The 18,080-nt window shown below is 35.6% G+C and overlaps 3 protein-coding genes and 2 non-coding genes across 5 annotated transcripts; 2 read left to right on the forward strand and 3 right to left on the reverse strand.

Moving 5' to 3' along the window:
• Positions 255–326, forward strand: TRNAM-CAU. Its single transcript has one exon. It is a non-coding gene; the product is annotated as a tRNA-Met (tRNA).
• Positions 2,235–2,306, forward strand: TRNAM-CAU. The gene has a single exon. It is a non-coding gene; the product is annotated as a tRNA-Met (tRNA).
• On the reverse strand, positions 2,587–5,560 carry LOC109721639. Its single transcript, XM_020249345.1, has 4 exons — positions 5,397–5,560; positions 4,278–5,309; positions 3,348–3,428; positions 2,587–2,807 (listed from the first exon to the last, which is right to left on the reverse strand). Exons 1-3 carry the CDS (start codon positions 5,446–5,448, stop codon positions 3,397–3,399), a joined length of 1,116 nt encoding a protein of 371 aa, XP_020104934.1. The 5' UTR covers positions 5,449–5,560; the 3' UTR covers positions 2,587–2,807; positions 3,348–3,396.
• Positions 9,603–10,422, reverse strand: LOC109721739. The gene is made up of 2 exons (XM_020249503.1): positions 10,231–10,422; positions 9,603–10,128 (listed from the first exon to the last, which is right to left on the reverse strand). The coding sequence occupies exons 1-2, from the start codon at positions 10,352–10,354 to the stop codon at positions 9,674–9,676; spliced, it is 579 nt and encodes a 192-aa protein (XP_020105092.1). The 5' UTR covers positions 10,355–10,422; the 3' UTR covers positions 9,603–9,673.
• On the reverse strand, positions 11,391–12,966 carry LOC109721521. The gene is made up of 2 exons (XM_020249171.1): positions 12,215–12,966; positions 11,391–12,119 (listed from the first exon to the last, which is right to left on the reverse strand). Exons 1-2 carry the CDS (start codon positions 12,620–12,622, stop codon positions 11,391–11,393), a joined length of 1,137 nt encoding a protein of 378 aa, XP_020104760.1. The 5' UTR covers positions 12,623–12,966.

Consider the following 18,080-nt stretch of genomic DNA (forward strand, 5'->3'; position numbering starts at 1 on the left):
ATTATTTATCATATTTTGAAAAAATAATTTAAAAGATCAAGTATAATATATAATTTTGAATATTTGACCACACTCGTCAGCAACTATATAAAGTAAGTTTTTTAAATAAATCAAAAAGATATACTGAACAATATATTCATGCGTCCCAAAATGGCCTATAAAATCTCAAGTGCAAAAATAAATGAATAAATGGCCTATAAAATCTCAAGTGCAAAAATAAATGAATTATAAAACAAATTATTAATTAAATAACAATCAGAGTGGCGCAGCGGAAGCGTGGTGGGCCCATAACCCACAGGTCCCAGGATCGAAACCTGGCTCTGATAACAAACTCAGAGAAAGGCTTGCAAATTTTTTTAAAAATTAACCGATTTTAGAGGTGACTCCTGCGAGTTTAAGAAATGATTTGATATAGGTGAGAAAAAATCTTACAAGATTAAGAAATGATTTGATATAGGTGACTCCTGCGAGTTTAAGAAATGATTCCTATCAAACCCGTGGGTGTAACACATTGTCCTGCATAATACTTAGCTCTTGTATTTTCGGCTAATATTCAACTCTAATTGACGTAATATAATTTGTCCCGCATAAAACTTAGTTTGCACATCTGGCTAGTATTCAACCATGGTACCAAATATATCGATTCAGCCTATTAGCAAATAATTCGTTGGCTCGAATCAGTGGTCCAAAATACTTGAATCCAATTATTCTTACTAACATCCATGGTTTTATGTTTTCAATACAAACCTTTTTTTAATCTGACATGGGACCATTGGGGCATTGCATAGAAGTCCTAGAGGGCGACCAATGTAACAACTACTACCTAAACCTATGAACATAAAAAATTTGATACAAATATTCTAAATTTCTCCTACATGTGTCAAAAATTATTAAATTTTAAAAATCTAACTCAAAGTCAAGTAAAGGTGGATTGTTATTAAACAAAGCTATTTGTGCACGTATGTTATCGGTATAACATAGATACCTTAGATTCCCAAAGATTAAGATTTGCTTACTTATCTAATAAAATATTTTAAATACTAAAAATTAGCAAAAATTTAAAATTCTAGAATCATAAGAGGTATGATTTACATGAAAATAAACGTTCAGAACTTAGGATTCTTATATAAAGCACATGCGGGGATAAGAATGCAAACGAGATAGATTTGGGAGCAGGAGGGGTCCCTCACCTTCCGCTTCATTTCTTATCGGATCGAAATGAATTCGGAACATATTAGTTTTAATCTTAGTTTTGATTTTCGATATCCACTGCTTCATTCCAGATGAGTCAGAATGGAGACGAATCTTAACAGATAGAAGCAGATTCAAAATAAATTATATTTTTATATATTTTTAGTTTTCACTTGCCTTTCCATTCTTTTTAATAATTTTTAGTTTTCATCCGTTATTCTATTCAACGCGGATAAGGCCGAAAGCCCCATCAATCTTAATAATAAAAAATTCAAAAAGAGTCTGTGGATAGAACCTCATAAAAGAACGAACAGATTGCAATCCTTGTGGTCTCCCTTAGATATCGAAATAAAAGAAAATTTCATATAAAAATTGTAGTCTAAATTATAGAAAATCTTTTTATAAATACACGTGTTTTTATTTTCTGTCCTTAACATTTAAAAATTTATATTTTATCCTCTCAATATTTTAAATTATTGCATCTAGCACCCCTGGTCAAAATTTTATCACTATTTTGTCTATTTTTTATAATTTATATTAAAAATTATCCTTCAAAATGATTAAAATATATTAAAAAATTATTTTTTTATAGAAGAAATAAATGCATATTGATCATATTGTCCTCTTCATTAATACTGTAAAAATATTTTTGAAATTTTAAAGAGTGAAGTGTAAATTTTTAAAAGTCAGAAAAGAAAAGTGAAAAGACAAATATTTATAGGAATGTTTTATGCAATTTAGCCATTGGTGGAAGGCAAGAATTTAATTTATTTTCTAAAACAAACTTTACCATTCATGACCTGATAAACTAACATATTTTACCTATGAGATTATTTATCATATTTTGAAAAAATAATTTAAAAGATCAAGTACAATATATAATTTTAAATATTTGACCACACTCGTCAGCAACTATATAAAGTAAGTTTTTTAAATAAATCAAAAAGATATATTGAACAATATATTCATGCGTTGCAAAATGGCCTATAATATCTCAAGTGCAAAATAAATGAATTATAAAACAAATTATTAATTAAACAACAATCAGAGTGGCGCAGCGGAAGCGTGGTGGGCCCATAACCCACAGGTCCCAGGATCGAAACCTGGCTCTGATAACAAAACTAGAGAAAAGCTTCCAAATTTTTTTAAAAATGATCTGTTTTTTAACTATATTAACTAGAAACAGGATCAAATATCTTCCACATTTGGAATTCAAATAGTAAACTTGAAATCCAAAAATGAAAAATAACAATGTTAACTAGAACAAACCAAAGACCAAATCCAACCAAAATCTATATTAAAAACAACCAAGTTTGTGACACAACTGATGTTCCATCTATCTATCTAACATTTACTAATAACAACAACTCTACAAGCAGCTGAAGACGCAAAGCATACGCTAAAGAGTCATTAGTTACTTAACTAACATCATGTTCAGTAAACACCCAGATGAAGTACAAAACCAAAATAAAAAGGGGAAAAACGAAAGGAGAAATAAAAAAAAAAAAAAAAGACCAGCATAAATGAAATTCAGTTCATCCAAAAGCTAGTTTCAAATCTTCCATCATCCTTTCTTACATGTCCAGAAGAGCATTTTTTTCCTTTTATCTTCAAACCTGCAGCAAACAAGCCGAAAAGAGAGAAAAAAGAGAACTTCAAATAGGGGCCCCGAGTAACATAACTGCAATAAAGCTATTCGAACGGCTCGGATAAATCCATAAAAGTAACAAGTCAACACTAATGCTATCTCAGTTCAAATTCTGTACCGAAGCACATAATACGAAGTGTCGAAATTATTTTTCCTTTTTCCTTTTTTTCGCTTCTAGCAAAATGATAGAGGTTTCCAAAAGGCCCAACCTTTAGATCAAAGTATAGCTGTAGCACTTTGCCCTCATGTGCCTTTGTTTTAGTTTTATGTAAGGACCTGCCGTTAAAAACTTAAACATTTTATATACCACAGTGCCTAAAGTGCATCGCAAGGTGGTAAAATGCCACACTGCTAGCAATTTTAACGGCAAATTCGTACAAAAAACTAAAAAAAGAAGCCGCGGGCTGAGGCACAGTTTCAAAAGAGCTATATATATATATATATATATATACAGCGGAAGGGCTTTTTTAAGTCTTTCACAGAAAGAATCCTCACTGAATACTTACACGGTTCATGCGATGCTGGTTAAACTGATTTAAGCACTAATCACGACCATCTCAACTAAGTACGAAACGGCATTGGAGGAAACCTGCAAGAATAAGCAGGATTATACGTGTAATTATGTTTGATAATCTTATTGGCGCTTTCATATGCACAAAACAAACGAAATATCATTCAGCTACATTAGTTGAAGTATGCAATAATGATCTACATCAATTGGTACACATCCTGGGTGACAAGATATACGAAAACTGAAAAGCTATTAGATTGAAACAACAAATCAGGATGCTGTGCGCAGAATAATCGTACGCGCACAATAATCTTGCATATACTACGATATAGAGAGCAGAAATCGATGGAGCTTTAAAAGAAAATCAAATTTAATATCACTGATTACTAATTAATTGCTGTTTATCAAGTACAAACTAGAATAAAATAAAAACTTACAAATGCGAAGTATCACTTTACTGAGTGACCTTCTCTTCACAATTGACTAAATCGAAGCACATGTTTCACATCCAGCACTTAGTTTGAAAACAAAAATAATAAGGTCCTAGTGTTACTATTTATGAAAAATCCATGCAAAAAAGCAATTCTAAGCGTAGTAACATGAAAACTATAGCAACTATTCTAATATTACAGCTAAACCTAGCTATGGTATTCGAATAACATTACTGTCGAATGCATGGATAGTAGTAAATTTTGCATCATAATGGTCATGACAAAAAAATCGCGTCTTAGCGGATGCCAAAGAATAGCAAACCTTAGCGAACCAATGCAGGGATGTGCTGCACAACTTAGATAAGATCAGAAACTACACAATTCAGTGAAAGAGATGGCTAACAAAGAATTAACAAGTCGAAAATTCAGGGAGTCACTATACAATTAATCCATTATAATCTAAGGCAAGGAAACTAAAGCGCAAAGGAAATTATACTAGGATCGGTATTGACGAGAAGTGCGGTCCCGTCGAAGCCGCAGCTGCCTCCGCGCTGCTTCGTCATCTGCCAGTAACTATTAAAAGCATACGAAGCATGCGCAACCACATTATCCGGATAATAACAACTCCCATTAGGCTTAATTTCCTCGCAATCCGCCCCGCCCTCCCCGCACGCGTAATCCATCGCCTCCTGCAGCTTCTCCTCCGGCACCGTCGGCTTTGCCACACACCACAATCCCCCCATCCCCTCCTCCCCCGACCCCGGGGGCGGCGCCACTGTTGGCGCCGCCAGGCACGGAGGCATCGGCGGGACCGGGAACACATCGGGTGGGTTCGCAGGAACGGGCACGGGAACGGGAAAGGCTTCAGGTGGGGAATTGGGTGCCAAAGCAGGGGGTGGTGGGAATGGGAAAGAAGGGGGCTTGTGGCGCCTACCATAGGCTTCGAAACCAAATGGATTTGAGCCAAATCTCAAAGAATACAACTTTCTCCTTATGGGTTTTGGCTCTTTCATCACCCTGATGTTTCCATTCCTATAAAAACCCAACCTTTCCACAACTTCCAACTGAGAAGATGAAACCAAGCACACAAAGTTAGCATCTTGGAGTAGTAAACTCAACAGAGGCTTGAGTTCAAAGCTGGAGAGCAATGCGGGGTTCCGTAAACACTCGGAGAAGTCGGCGCCGACTTTGATCTCCTTCTCCAGGCCCCATCTGACCACAGAGTAGTGCAGGCTCTTCACAGAGGGAGTGATCAAGCCCCACAAATGCTCACGGCCCCTGTTGCAGAGAATGCCTCTTCCTACTACAATTGTGGTGATGTTCTTTGATGGGAAGTGAGATAGCACATGGGTCCTCAGCCAATTTTCTGCTGCTAAAACACTTGAAGAGACCATAAAAATGTCTCTTTTACTCACTGAGACCCCAGTGGGTTGTGTGTTTGTTGAGTAGGGGGTGAGAAGGGGAATGGTTTGTTGGCTTTGCTCATGGAGGTGTACCAACTCAAAAGAAGCTTCTTCTTGACCTGCAACTGGAGTAGAGATTCATGTTCACATGCATCAACAGCAACTTGAAGAGAGAGAGAGAGAGAGAGAGAGAGAGAGAGAGAGTTTTATACCAGTAAGACCCATGAGAGGGAGAAGGGAGAGAAGAAGGTAAAACCCCACCATCTTCTTCTTCTTCTTCTTCTTCTTAGTTTCTGCTACTCTTTGCTCTCTGAGGGAAGGGAAAGGCAAGGTGGTAAATGTAAAACCCAAACAATGCCTTAAACCCTTGAGAGAGAGAGAGAGAGAGAGAGAGAGAGAGAGAAAGAGGATTGGGTACGAGGGGGTTGGTAAGTACTAAGTAGGGCATAATGTGGTGAGAGACCCTCACCTATAGGAACTTTTGAATAGAGTCCTCAATATTATTTTTTTATTAATACTTTTTAACAAAAATATATAAAAATTTAGTTTAATTATTACTCTTTTTTATCCGGCTATCTACTCTTTGAAATATTTTAATTTACTCTCTAACTTTTTTATTTATTTGACTTGAGTTGGCTTGTAAATTTTTAATTTTAAAATTTAAATAGTTTATTTTTACAGATTTAATTTATATATTTTATGTAGTTTATGTGATTACGAATTTATTAAAATAAATAATTAGTTTAAATTTGTCTCTAGAGAGCCATCAAAATGAACAAAATTAAACAAATTAAGAGATTAGGATTAGGATTCAAATTAAAAAAGGTTAGTCAGTTGATAAGTTGCATACACTTTTACCTGGTATTAACTTTTGATTTTTTTGGTTATTTGATATATTTTAGTTAGCTGTGTTCAAATTTCTATTAAATTTAATAATGAATAGTAATTGTTTGTAAATTATTGCAATTTTATTTGTGAATAAACAAATAAAGCCATTAAATTTAATAAAATTAGTGAAAATTTTAATGAAAATTTTAATTTAATTAAGTAAAATTATTTAATTCAAACTATTCAAAAGTTAAGCAATGTTGACAGAAAAGGTCCAAAAAGTATGGCCATTTTGAAATGAAAAATGTTACTTATACACTCAAAATCTTATCTAAAAAAATTTAGACAATATTAATATTAAAAAATAACTGATATGATAAGGCTAGTGTTTTAAAATAATAATAATAACCCTTCTACAGAATTGGAGCAAAATTTGCACCTATTTTTGGATGAACAAATAGCATTGCTAAAAAACTAGAGGAGGCAGAATAATATAGAGTTGTACAGATAACATTGCTCATTTTAAAACAAAAATACTATATGTACAACTATATACAGATGAAAATTTTACACCCTCCTAATCTTAAAATTCACAAAATTCAAATCAATTTTAGTAATAAAAAAAAAGATTAGACAAGAGGGAGAATACGAGTCTTATAATATATACGATGTAATCTTACATATAGTGTAGAGGTGTATAAGTAGTATTGCTTTAAGAACCGTTTGATTCAAAATTTATAATGTTCAGAAAATATTATATATTTTATATTTGAAATGATAAGTTTCATACTAGCTTATCAAACTACTTGATTAAGAACTAGGAGGGGTTTTAGGTTATCCAATATAAGTTGAATGGTAATATATTTAATAAAAAAATATACAAAATTATTTGAATATTACAAATAGTGAATCAAAATGACCTAAGTGAAAATAGAAGGGGTTTTAATATCAAACATCCAAAAAAAAAAAAGAAAAATGTTATTTGTACATCCAAAAAGAAAATAGATCTTACACTTCTCATTTTAGGATTGATAAAGACCCAAATGATTTTTAGTAAAAATTTTAAAAAAAAGTTGATACGAACAAGTAGCCTATTAATAGCCTTGAGATAAAGTGTGCATAAAATATACATCCAATTTTTAGGTGTACCAATAGCATTACTAAAACACCACAAAAGAGGTATAAATCTTACACCCACAATTCTGGAGTTGATAATAATCGAATTGATTTTTAGTAAAATTTTAAAAAATTGGTGTGACAAAAATGATCTTAAGATAAAATGAGTGTAAAATATACACCCAACTTTAGGGTGTACCCGTCGCATTGTTCAAAAACGAAAAGTTATTTACACCATTGGTCCCAACTTTTACGCATTTTTTATTTAGGTTAATTTCATACAGATCCCTACAAATATAGTAAATAATAAATATATCTCTACAAAGTTCAACTTTCATATGTTGTCTCTACAAAAGTTCTAATATTTTCAAATATGTCCTTTTGGTTTGTTACCATTAGATAACCGTTTATATTTCCAATTTTGCCATCACAAGTACGTCCTTATAAAAATCATAACAGTATAATATATGAGAGGTAAAAATATAAAAAAACTAACCAATGTTAAGTATTTAACCTATGGTTAACTAAATTTTTCTACCGGATTCTTACGGTAGGAATATATTTGAAAATATAATGACTTTTGTAAGGATAATATATAATAGTTGAATTTTGTAGAGATATTTAGCATTCACTATATATTTACATAGACCTATATAAAATTAATTTTTTTTATTTTATTTTTTATTTTTATTTTTTATTTTATATTTTACTTTAATAAGTCCTAGTTGTGGAAATTCTTTTTGACATGCCCACTTTGAAGTTTGAAGTTTGAATGTTGAGAGAGAGAGAGAGAGAGAGAGAGAGGGGGACCAAAAAGGTGTGCTTTGGGAGCAGCGCTTCTGGAGGCGAGCACTGAAGGAGGACAGTGGCGTGGAAAGCGTGCCGGCCCCGGCTTTCTTCTTCTCTCTGCTCACGGACAAAACAGCGCCCAACACAGACCATCATCCTTCACTGTTTACTTACTTTATTAACGTCCTCCTCGTACAAGAAAACAGAATCGAATTATATTTTTTTTTGGCCTTCAAACTGTTAAGATTAGTCACGATTTTATTTTTAAATTTTGATTTATTATAATTTTTTATTTAAAATATTTTGATTGTTATAGTTAAATTTCACTGTCCAATTTATTACCAACTCATCCATTACAATATTACTATATAAGTGTCACATTAATAATGTCTCAATATTCGACACAGAGATTAACTGCTCCATGTTTACAGCGGAGTTTAATTTTAAAAAATTTACGGAACGAAGAGCAATTGCTATCTTTCTCTTTCTTAATTCTCCCCAAAAAATAAACTAAGTTATACTTTAAGAATTAATTAATTATAACAATATAAAAAATTTAAAATAAAAATGGCGAGAAATTAAAGATAGAGAACCGAAATATTACTTGTCCTATAATTTCAAGATCAAGAGTATAATTTAGTAGTTTTGCAAATTTATCATTTAGAGATCAAATTCTGTAAAATAAAAAAAAACCATTATGCATTAAGCCTCCGTTTGGTTCGGGGTTAAGGAAAAAATAGCTATTCCAGGGATAGGGTTAAGTTCAGAGTTAAAGTGGGGTTAAAGTTTTTTTGTGTTTGGTTTGGGGTTAGAGTTAAGCTAGAATAATGAGAAATAGTGTTTGGTTGGTGTAGGTGGGATAAAAAGATAATGATTGATAAAGAAGGATAATGATTAGTTGGAGTAGGTGGAACAAAAAGATAATGAGTGATAAAGAAGGATAATGATTGGTTGGAGTAGGTGGGATAAAAAAGATAATGATTAATAAATCAAGTAAAATTACTAAAATAGCCTCACTGTAATTATTTAAAATAAATATTTTATTTATTATTTTAAATATTCTATGCTTTCAAATTATTATGAGGATTAAAATTATAAAAATTTTTGCGTAATTGTATACCTAAAATTATTTTCCACTGTTCTTTTGTAATTTTGAAAAATTTCTTAAATTTTCAAACAACAATATTAAAATTGTCATATTTATAAATTTCACGCACAATAGTATTTTCTGAATTACAATTAATATTTTAGTTATAATATCATTATACCCTCCAAAAATACTATTTTCCAACCTTTCAAATTTAGCCCCTAGTGGAGTTGAGTATCGTTAGGCGTTTTCAAATCCGATTTGTTCCGATCTTTCAAACTTTGCATTGCTATTCGAATATCATTAATAATTCTGAAATATTTATGTACATCAAGTCAATCTGCACATCAACGAACATTTACACAGATAACAACACATTGAATCAAAAACAAAAACATATACAACCAAAATAGAACCGAAATAGTACAAATATATAACAGAGTACAAAAATACGAATATCTACCAACATATCTACCTACCAATATTCAACGCAGAAAATATCATCACAATATATAACATTAATACATGTTCCATAACAGACATAAAAAAGCAAGTATTACAAAGTATATCTATCTCATACATCATAATCAGCCCCAATTGTCAAATAACAATATAACCACTACACTCATTTCTACCAAATATCAATACAATTATCTAATTTATATAAAATTATATTCTAGTGTTCCACAATTGATTTGTAATATTAGCACGTAGATCCTCACCATTTTGGGAGTCCTCAATTACTCCCACTAAATCGTCCACTCCACCTTCATTTTCAGCGTTCTGTTCATCTGGACCCTCATCAGGAAAAATGTTATCATTTGCTTGGTGACGGCGAATAAAGTTATGTATTATACAATATGCCATAGCAATCAAGCATTGAACTTTATACGAAAATGGTGTTGCTACATTTAGAATTTTGAAACGCTTCTTCAAAATGCCAAATGTTCTCTCAACCACATTCCTTAATTGAGCATGCCGGTGGTTATACAAATCTCGTGGATTTCGATGAACGCGGGCCCGTGTGCTTGCGTCAAACTGACTAATATGGTAACGCTCTCCTCTATAGGGTGCAAGAAATTTTTCAGTATTTGCATATCCCGAGTCTACTAAGTAATACTTGCCTGCAAATAATATAATAACCATATGTTATTAGTATAAAAAACTTATCTACAATAGTGTTCATATATATTTAAATTTAACAAATAATTTATTAGCAAGACTACCTTCGGGAACAACGAAACCACCTCTTTCGCATGCCCATCGAAGTACTCTCATATCGGCAGCAGAGCCTTCCCATCCTGTGCATACAAATAAAAAATTAAGATCAAATGACACCGCAGCCATCATATTTTGTGAGGTGAACCCTTTTCGACATCGAAATGGTGCTTGTTGACTCCTTTTGACCACTACTGGAATATGTGTCCCGTCGATCGCACCAATAGCATTCTACAGTTTTACAAAAGAAAAGATAAAAATATTAGTAATAAATTTTATTTATACACCAATGTATTATACGTAAAAGTGTGTATGGTTACCTTGAAAGGATGAAAATTTTGATTATCCCGAATTCTTGGATGCACGGCAGCATTACTTGACGGCAACATTATATAGTCATCTTTTAGCCTCACAATGCCGCGTAGTACATTGTTAAAATGCCTACTGATGGTTTCTCCGGAATGTTGGAATGTTTCCGCCAATATTCGGTTTGCCACGCCATGCCCTACGCCATATAGAAAGATGCCTAACTGCTCATCAGCAGTCATATTTCTTGTGCTACTTATTAAGCCCTTCTCGACTAAAGCATCGCGGAGTGCAATAAATGTAGTTGCACTCACACGAAAGTGATGGCAGCAACGTTCAGGATGACCAGATAAGATATCACACAATATTTGATGTCCGGTAAACGGTCGAGTCCGACACCTTTGTCTGGGTACTCTATTTGCAACTGCAGATTCTAATTCAAGTAGCATCATAGCCTCGATAGATTCATCATCATCATCTATTATTGTCATAATGGTGGCTATGGTCTCTGAAGAAAAAATTCTTTTGTATAGTGGGTTCGCCATTAATGTCTTTCTAATTGCAACTGTTGTAAATACCGAATAAATCAGCACTTAATAAGCACATCCAAAAATAAATAAATACACACGAACATATAACTATAGCAAGAGGTAATATATATAGCGCAAACATATAATAATCTTCCAACAGCAAAAAAATATGCAAAGCTAATAAGAGTAGAGGAAATATAAATCAAAGCGTCATACATTCAAGAGTCACCACCACAAAGTAGAAAGTATGCAAAGCTAAGATAAAGAAGCATCCACATGCAATAAGCATGGGTCGAGGTATGATACAGAAGAACTACCAATACGCCATTTGTCTAACTCCCGAGAAATGACGGCCTATAGTATAGATTTTGCTGCGCAATTTCTCGCTCAACCCACTTTCTTGCATGCTTGTCATTCAATGACATGAAAGCATTGCGATTCTTGTCTTCCTTAAACGCATCACAGAGAACTAAGATATCATCATCACTTAACCCCGTCATCCCATACACTCGTTGCATGCATTGGTTCTGCGATGGCATATCAGTGCTCTTGCTCAGCTCTAGCTGACATAGTTGCCGCACCCAACCAAGCTTTTCCTTACCCTGCTCCGCGATGTCAAGGTAAGCAGAAGTCCGGGCATCTACTTTCTTTTTTCGTCCCCCAGATGTAGTTGCCGTTTGTGCTTGCTTTTTGTTAGACTCTGGAGAACGAGCTCTTTTACTACCAGAGCTATGACCAGAACCACTTGCACCAGTTGTAGGCATCACGGGAGGGCTTGGGGAGCGTGACGTATTTGCTTCATCAAAGTTAGCATTTCTGGCGCATCCAGATCCCCCTGCTTCGAATGGGTCCGATGAGAGATTACAAGCTGCCATTCCAATGCCAGCAATAGTATCATCCTCACCAGGGGATGACCCAGAGGAGCTTTCAATTATAGGGGGAAGCTCCACAGCACTTGTAAATGCATATCTTCCTGTCGCAGTTGTATTTTGGGTAAGAAATTCCATATCATCGTAGGCGGGAAAGGGCTTATCCCTACACCTGGCGTACGCCGGGTTCTCCTGAAGAAATAATAATAACGTTCAATTTAATACTATCATATAATGTACATGTCTTAATAACAGAGTGACGCTATTATAAAAGAAATTATAATTACCGCTATTACAGAATCCCAGATTCTTGCGTCACCAGGTGTGGGAATGTGCAAGTCAGAGTTCCATCCCCACCCGCTCTTATTGGCAAGAGAATGGTACAAATTGAAAGTTTTTTTTAACACTTTAAATCGATTCTTTAATTGTGTCTTTGTTAAGTTCAAATTGTTTCGACTGTTGAAATCATTTACCATTCGCTTCCAAGCAATCGGAATGAATGATCCATTTACGCAATTACCAAATGTATGTTCATCTCTCATCAGCCCCAACAATTGCGCATCCAACATGTTGCTCCAATTTTGACTCCTTGTTCTTGTATCAATACGCATACCACCGCTAGCCTCATTAGGTGGGTTATCTGCCAACCCACTTTGCTGTTGTTTGGACTTTGAAACTTTTTTGAAGGGACGCATCTGTAGTTAATAATCAACAAGTGCATGATGGATGCATGAATATGAGTTTAATATACTGTACCATTTACATGCAATTTCAGTGAGGAAAGTGATAAAGTACATGCGAAATAAGATACTGTATTAGCATTGCCTACAATATAAGTAATGCAATAAAGACTACACATTTACACACAATGGCATAACCTAGACAATAAATTAGCAGTTACATGCAATAGATTTGATAAATGAGCAAGGTAATCACAGATAGGTGGTTCGTTCCAACTGTTGGCTCAAGTGGTTTCCAACTAACATGGGGTTGCAAAGATTTTACAATCGATGCCATCCATCTTATGTTAATTGCAAACCTTCATCATCGCCAAACCACGACTTGTAAACCTTTATTTGTGTCTATCATATTACCAAGCTATCTTAATCAACAGTCTGTGCACAACAATGACATGGCAATTTTATACATAAACTAAACCTTGTCAACCGCAAATCTTTCATAATACCAAATAATTCAATAATAATAGCATACCAATGTTCAACATAAACCGAACATTCATAAGTTGGATTAGATCTACCAATATTCATCATCGACATATGCGCAACCATCATGCAAATATATAATCCTGAATCTCGGCATTCATATTGCAGCTAGGTAAATTATAAAAAATTTTTCAGACCTGATAGTAGCACACAGACCAAGCACAGCAGGGGAGCAACAATGAAGAACCAGAGGGCAAGCTCCGCGAACCTCGGCCAACCTCGGCCAATGAAGGCCCAAAGACAGGGTTCGGCCAAAGCAAGGAGAGAGCAAATAATGCGGCAACACAAAGCACGAAGCCCTTACAACCGGCGACCAACAATGAAGGGTTTACGAGCAACGGCGACGATTAGGAGGTCTTCGGATTTTCGGCCACCCAGGACTCCCTTCGGCCGAACGCCCTTGCAACCGACGGCGACGAAGTCAAGCAGGGAGGACTTGCTTTGGCCGAACGCAAGCCCGTCCAACCCGCGGCAATCGAGGAGGGGCAGTTTCGGCGTTCGGTGGAAGAAGAGGGAGGGATTCGGCGTTCGGAGGAAGAAGATGAACAAGAGGAGAGAGGAACAGACAAAACCCCCAAATTAGAGGTGAAGGCAGCTCAGATCTACCCAGATCTACATCCAGGGGTGTGATGCAACCCGAAAGTCAAGCAGGGAGGAGAAAGGAGGAAGCGGTACCGTCGTTACTGAAGGCTTTACGAGCAATGGCGACGTGAAAGGGGCTTCGGATTTTCGGGCTTGCAGAAACCCTTACAACCGGCAGTGAACGGTCTGCGACCGACGGTGAGGAGGTGAAGCAGGGAGTTGTCGGTTCGGGCGTACACAACGCCGTCCAACCCACAGCGACGAGGTTGATGGAAGGAGCGGCTGTGAGAGGAAATTGGGGAAGAAGGAGTTAGGAGGTTGGGGGAGGAACTACAGTAGTGCGTTGGGAGTGATGCGAGGGCTCAGCCAAACCCGTGAAGAGAGAGAGAGAGGGGGGGGTGGGGTTAACAAACCCCACCCTGTCGGCCTTATTCCCGCTTAACCCCTTTTGGGGTGGGGTTTGTTAACCCCACCCCAAAATATGGGTGTTTGGGAGTAAGTACGGGGTTAAGGGGTTATTCCACCCCTTAACCCCATACCAAACAGAGGCTAAAAAATTTATTGATTTTACGTTTTTACAAAAAAAAGTTATTTTTCAAATTTTATAAATCACATCTAGAGTTTTAGTAAACAAACCAAATTATTCTTATTTCTCTTTTTCTTTCGTTTCATTTTCTTTTTCGTTTTTCTTTTTCCTCTTCGTCGCTGTACCCCTCCTCCATTGCCGCCGTGTCGACGCTGTGCTCCTCTCTTCTTTCTCGTTCGCACCACCACCAGCGCTGGCAGCAACGATATATGCTCATATATGGCACTTATTGCAAAAATAAGGTTGTGACACAGAGCGTGGCTCTAGACGGCAACGGTGACGGCGACGAAGGTGTTGTAGGATTTAAGGACGATGGAGGGAATAGTGCATTGGGATGGAGGGAACAGTTGCGGTAAAGGACGAAGGAGAAAGTGCGGTTGAAAAAATATGTTGCAAAGAATAGGAAAAAAAAAAGAAATAAAAAATAATTTTCCTCTCTAGAGAACCCATCACATTCTGCGGCCATTACAAAAAAAGTTCAAAATAAATTATATTAAAACTATATAATTTAAAATTATTTATGATATATTATATTATAAAAAATAAAAATTATACCGTCTGAAATTTAGAAAAATTTAAATTTTTCAATGGCAGAGTGTTTACAATTAGTACTTTTCTAAGGAGAAAGCATTGAAGGCGTACGGACGCACTGGTACAGCGGGTGCAGCCAATAATTTTTAGCAATTAAGAAATCATCACGTGACAATGCCGCTTCTTGGCCCACAGGTGCGGGTAGTAAATAACAGGGTAAACTTCAAATACTACTTCCGTGGTTTCAGGCTTTCACATTTTAATATTCTATAGTTTAAAGCGTATCAAATTAGTATTCTGTAGTTTTATTTTTATCTTTTTGTTAGCTTTTGCGTTAATATTTTGTTTAATTATATATAAAAAAATTTCAGATACCCCACCTAAATTTATCGAATATTTACCTCAATACTTTTTAGTTTTAACTTTATCACTGATTTAACGAAAAAGTTAGTGGAATCGCTAATAAAAAAATAAAAATAAAATCACATGGCATTAAATTGATACACTTTAAAGCATAAGATACTAAAGTGAGAAAGTGTGAAATCACTTTGATGGTATTTGAAGTTTTTTCTAAATAATAACAACAAGCGGGAAGAGGAATGAAAGAAGAAGAATTCAAAGTTTCACTTCTAGAAGACTGACGAAAGAAGTCAAGCAGAAACGAAGGCCTTCTAACCAAATCAAACGTCTGCTCTCGCGCGCGACTGACCGATCGATCGAAACCCTAATCTCGTTCCTCTTCGCTTTTTGCTGTGTACAAGTTTGGGATGATGCATTACAATTAAATTTGTATTGAGTTTTCGATCTCTTCAACAATAATCATGATGTATTCATGCATCGGTAGATACTGAGTGACTTGTATTACGTGCGCCGACCAAAAAGTTAAAAATGGCAGATATGAGAATTGAACTTAAAACCTCTTAGAATGACGGTTGTTTTAGACTGACGTTACCTATAATGAGATATGCTGTGTTACTCGGTAGGGTATGGGTACGTGGTTCACTCGTTTCTGTGAAACGCAGTACGAGAGGGCCGGGTAGGATTAGTCGGAACGTTATTCTGAATTGTGGTTCGTTTAGACCGTCAATACAAATCGACATATATTAAAGTCAATAACTTACTTTTGTTACCGTATAGTTCTTTTCTTTCATTATTCAAAACTGCCTCAATTTTTTCTGAACGAATATGACTCTTTTGTGTTATTTTATCTAGTAAAACGCATTTTCTTTAAGGTAACTAAACAATTTTGATCTAGAAAAATTGAAGTACTTCTCTACTATTCGGGTTTGCCACCTTTTGTGATCCGGATCGAGAACCCACCACAAATCGGTACGTGCGATCCGGACATGGTTCGGATTGGGGGGGGGTGTCTGCGATCCCGGTAACTATGTTTAAGACCGACTTTGATACCTTATTACCCAAAAGATAGGAAATGGCCTAGGATTAGTTTTAACGTGACTATGAACATATTGATTGTGACGAGGGTTACATTGTAATCAACATAAGAAGGGGAAAAAGAGAAATAAAAGAGCCGTGATGGGCTTATAGAATTCATGGTTCTTTGTTCAGAATGAATGATCGATATAAATTGACATAACCTGTATGAGGAGGATCTTTTTCAGTTCCTATTGAAAAAAAAAAAGCTTTATAATCGCAATTTCTCATTTAGTGAATGCGTCCTCAGTTGGCTTAAATGGGCCAGCATCTTGTCCTGTAATGGGAGGCCAAGTGAGCAAAGTCATATTCGAAATGGCGTGAAATCGGATTGGGCCGAGTCATCTTCGAAGTGGCGTAAGGCTGGGAGAGACGAGTCACAATCGAGACCCATGGGCCGAGTCACCATTGGGAGAAGACGCCTTTAAATACTGGAGAGCATGCTCGCGTAGCAAAAGAGCTACTTGCAAGCTGTGAGGGCATTGAGTGGCAGGTATTATGATCGACGCAACCTAACAATCGACATTATTTTTCTATTAAAAGTTTTCAGAATATCTCTTTTGATTCCATTCTTTCAAGTTCGTACCGTACCTTTTGTGCGGCTGTAATGATGTAGAGTGAAACTTCAGCCTTCAGCTTGCTACTATCTTCATGTCTTTTACTCAATGTTGTCTAAACTCTTAAAGCTAACCGTTTATGGAGTATGTCAGTTGCTGTCGGCTGCAAGTGAAATTGTATGTTTGCTGTCAAAAGGTAGGTGAATTGGACAAAGCCAATGCAGTTGCTGCTGGAGACAAATATAGCTTGGTTTGGTATTGATGAAGTTGAACTTGAAAGGAGGAGGAAATGGACAACTACCGCTCATAATCAGGTATCGTGCTTTCGATTAATGGGGGTTCACATGCAACGTCAAAAGCTTCTGAATGATCGTTCTTGTCAAGAAGAAAGAGAGAACTTGAACGCTATGAGAGACATTAATAATAATTTCATCTCGTCAGAATCAGAGCGACGGCTGCTCTTCATTAAGTAAGACTACTGTCTTTCAAATTTCTTCTTTCCATTTTTCTTCCATGCATAGTTGAGGCAAACCAATCTGTTAGCCCATCATAACAGAGTGGAGTTAATTGACCCTTCGTACGAATTTTTTCCCCTTACCTATTATCAACTTTCTCTCAATTGTTGATAGCGTATGACAAAGCATATGGTTCTCTTTAGGTTAGTAAACTGTTTAACATTTTCCGCTGCTTTTCTAATTTATTTCCATAATTATGTATATGCTCTATTATATAAGTAAACATTCTAAATAAGACAAACGTATATCTTAGCAAGATCATGTGAATAATTTTGTATATTGTGTAGCAACTAGATATACTTTTGTCTTAGGGGCATATTTAATTATCAACTACCTTGATTAACCGTGGATAACATATTCCTTTTAGAAGAATTTTGCCACACGAAACAATCATTGTGCAATTGTAGAGAACAATGAATTACATAGTTGATGCGAAAAAAATTGTACATCTCTAAAACGCCGTATATCTGCGAAGTTTCAGGAAACAAGATGATGTTTCAGGAAACAAGATGAGGAGCTGGATGAGCTTAGTGTGAGTGTTCAGAGAATCGGAGATGCAGGGATTATTACAATAAATGAAGAGCTTACTGGACAGGTACTGCTAGTTCTTTTTTTCTTCTTTCTTTACTTCCGTATCGAGACAATTTAAACCTAATTTAGTTCATGATCTACGCAACCAGATGTAGTGACATAACCAGCTTCCTTCTGTTGTATGCTGGGGCAGA

The sequence above is a fragment of the Ananas comosus genome, linkage group 15, assembly GCF_001540865.1.
Source record: "Ananas comosus cultivar F153 linkage group 15, ASM154086v1, whole genome shotgun sequence".
NCBI classification, from domain to species: domain Eukaryota; kingdom Viridiplantae; phylum Streptophyta; class Magnoliopsida; order Poales; family Bromeliaceae; genus Ananas; species Ananas comosus.